This window comes from Phalaenopsis equestris, unplaced genomic scaffold (genome assembly GCF_001263595.1).
Source record: "Phalaenopsis equestris unplaced genomic scaffold, ASM126359v1 Scaffold195102, whole genome shotgun sequence".
Taxonomy (NCBI): Eukaryota; Viridiplantae; Streptophyta; class Magnoliopsida; order Asparagales; family Orchidaceae; genus Phalaenopsis; species Phalaenopsis equestris.
This window is the reverse complement of record NW_018215051.1, coordinates 1-1239: the sequence shown is the minus strand read 5'-3', so window position 1 is coordinate 1239 and position 1239 is coordinate 1. Positions and strand designations below refer to the sequence as shown.

The 1239-nt window shown below is 31.6% G+C and overlaps 1 protein-coding gene across 1 annotated transcript; it reads right to left on the bottom strand.

The window, feature by feature from the left end:
- Positions 1 to 306: 306 nt before the first annotated feature.
- On the bottom strand, positions 307 to 882 carry LOC110034985 (probable mannan synthase 7; the record flags this gene model as incomplete). The annotated part of the gene is made up of 2 exons (XM_020739225.1): positions 813 to 882; positions 307 to 704 (listed from the first exon to the last, which is right to left on the bottom strand). Coding segments are annotated over exons 1-2 (405 nt in total), but the record flags the coding sequence as incomplete, so codon positions are not given.
- Between the last annotated feature and the right edge of the window lie 357 nt (positions 883 to 1239).

Sequence of the window (1239 nt, the reverse complement as noted above, 5' to 3'; positions counted from 1 at the left end):
CGGGGCTCATATCATAGCCTCCGACCATTCCTTTTGAAAAAAAAAAATGTTTATGAAATTAATTTTCTTGTGAATATTGGGTCAGAATATATTTAAAAAAAGTCGAGTTATCATGACCTGGGGCATTTTAAATTTTTAATATAAAATATTGGTCACATATTTATGAAAAAAAAATTTATTTTTCTTGATATTTATGATGCTGCCAAGTCTTTATACTTCATGTAAGAAATATCAAACCCTTTTATTTTTGCTTTTAAAAGACAATATATATATATATATATATATAGTAGGCTTAATGAAGTATACCTCTTTTTCATTATACATTGGTATTTGAACAAGCACCATAGGGTAGACCAAGCTCCCAAGCTCTTCATCATCTTCAATAGGATCACACTTGTATATCTTCTCTGCCTTTCGGCGAAATATTTTGGCATAGAGACTCACAAACCCCATCGTCATTTTCTCTATCATCACCAACACCAACATTGTTAAGCACGCCGCTAATACTACTTTCATTACCGGCAAAACCACAACTTCTCTCATCCACAATAGTGCTACAAAAATGGCCTTGATTGTTGGCAAAATCACCACCTCCCTCATCCATGATAGTGTCATCCATATGTGGGTTGATAGCTTATTCATTGGCACATGAACATACTCATAAGCACGAACTAATGATATTGGGAGAGAGAGGTTATTTGCACCTAAGGCATAAAAATCAAAAAATATTTGTAATCATTATATAACCATAACTAATCAAATGATTATCATATAAAATGTGCCTAAGAGAAAGCTTAATTAACTTTAATTACCTTCCATATTCTTCCTCTCCTCCCTCCCTCCAATGCTAATGTTGAATCTTTGTGGACTTGAAGCTAGTAGGTATTTATATTGTAAACATAGGATTGCTCGGGAGGAACATTAGACCACATGAGGTATCACAAGCCTTGGAGCTCTTCCATCATTGAATTCCTTACTAGTGTTGCTTTACTTTATTATTGAGAAATTATTATTATTTTTTTGGAAGGATGGAAATTATTGCTTAGTTATTGGCCGGTGAAGTGTATGTAATGAAAGAAATATAAATGACATTTCTTCTTTTTTAATTTTTAATGTATTTTTGTAATAATATTTATTAATTTTTTTGGTATTTTTCCATCGATGGATTTATTGGATACTTGTGTAAGATTATATGACAAGTTTAGGATATTAGTTATGATAGATTTTTGGACATTTGCT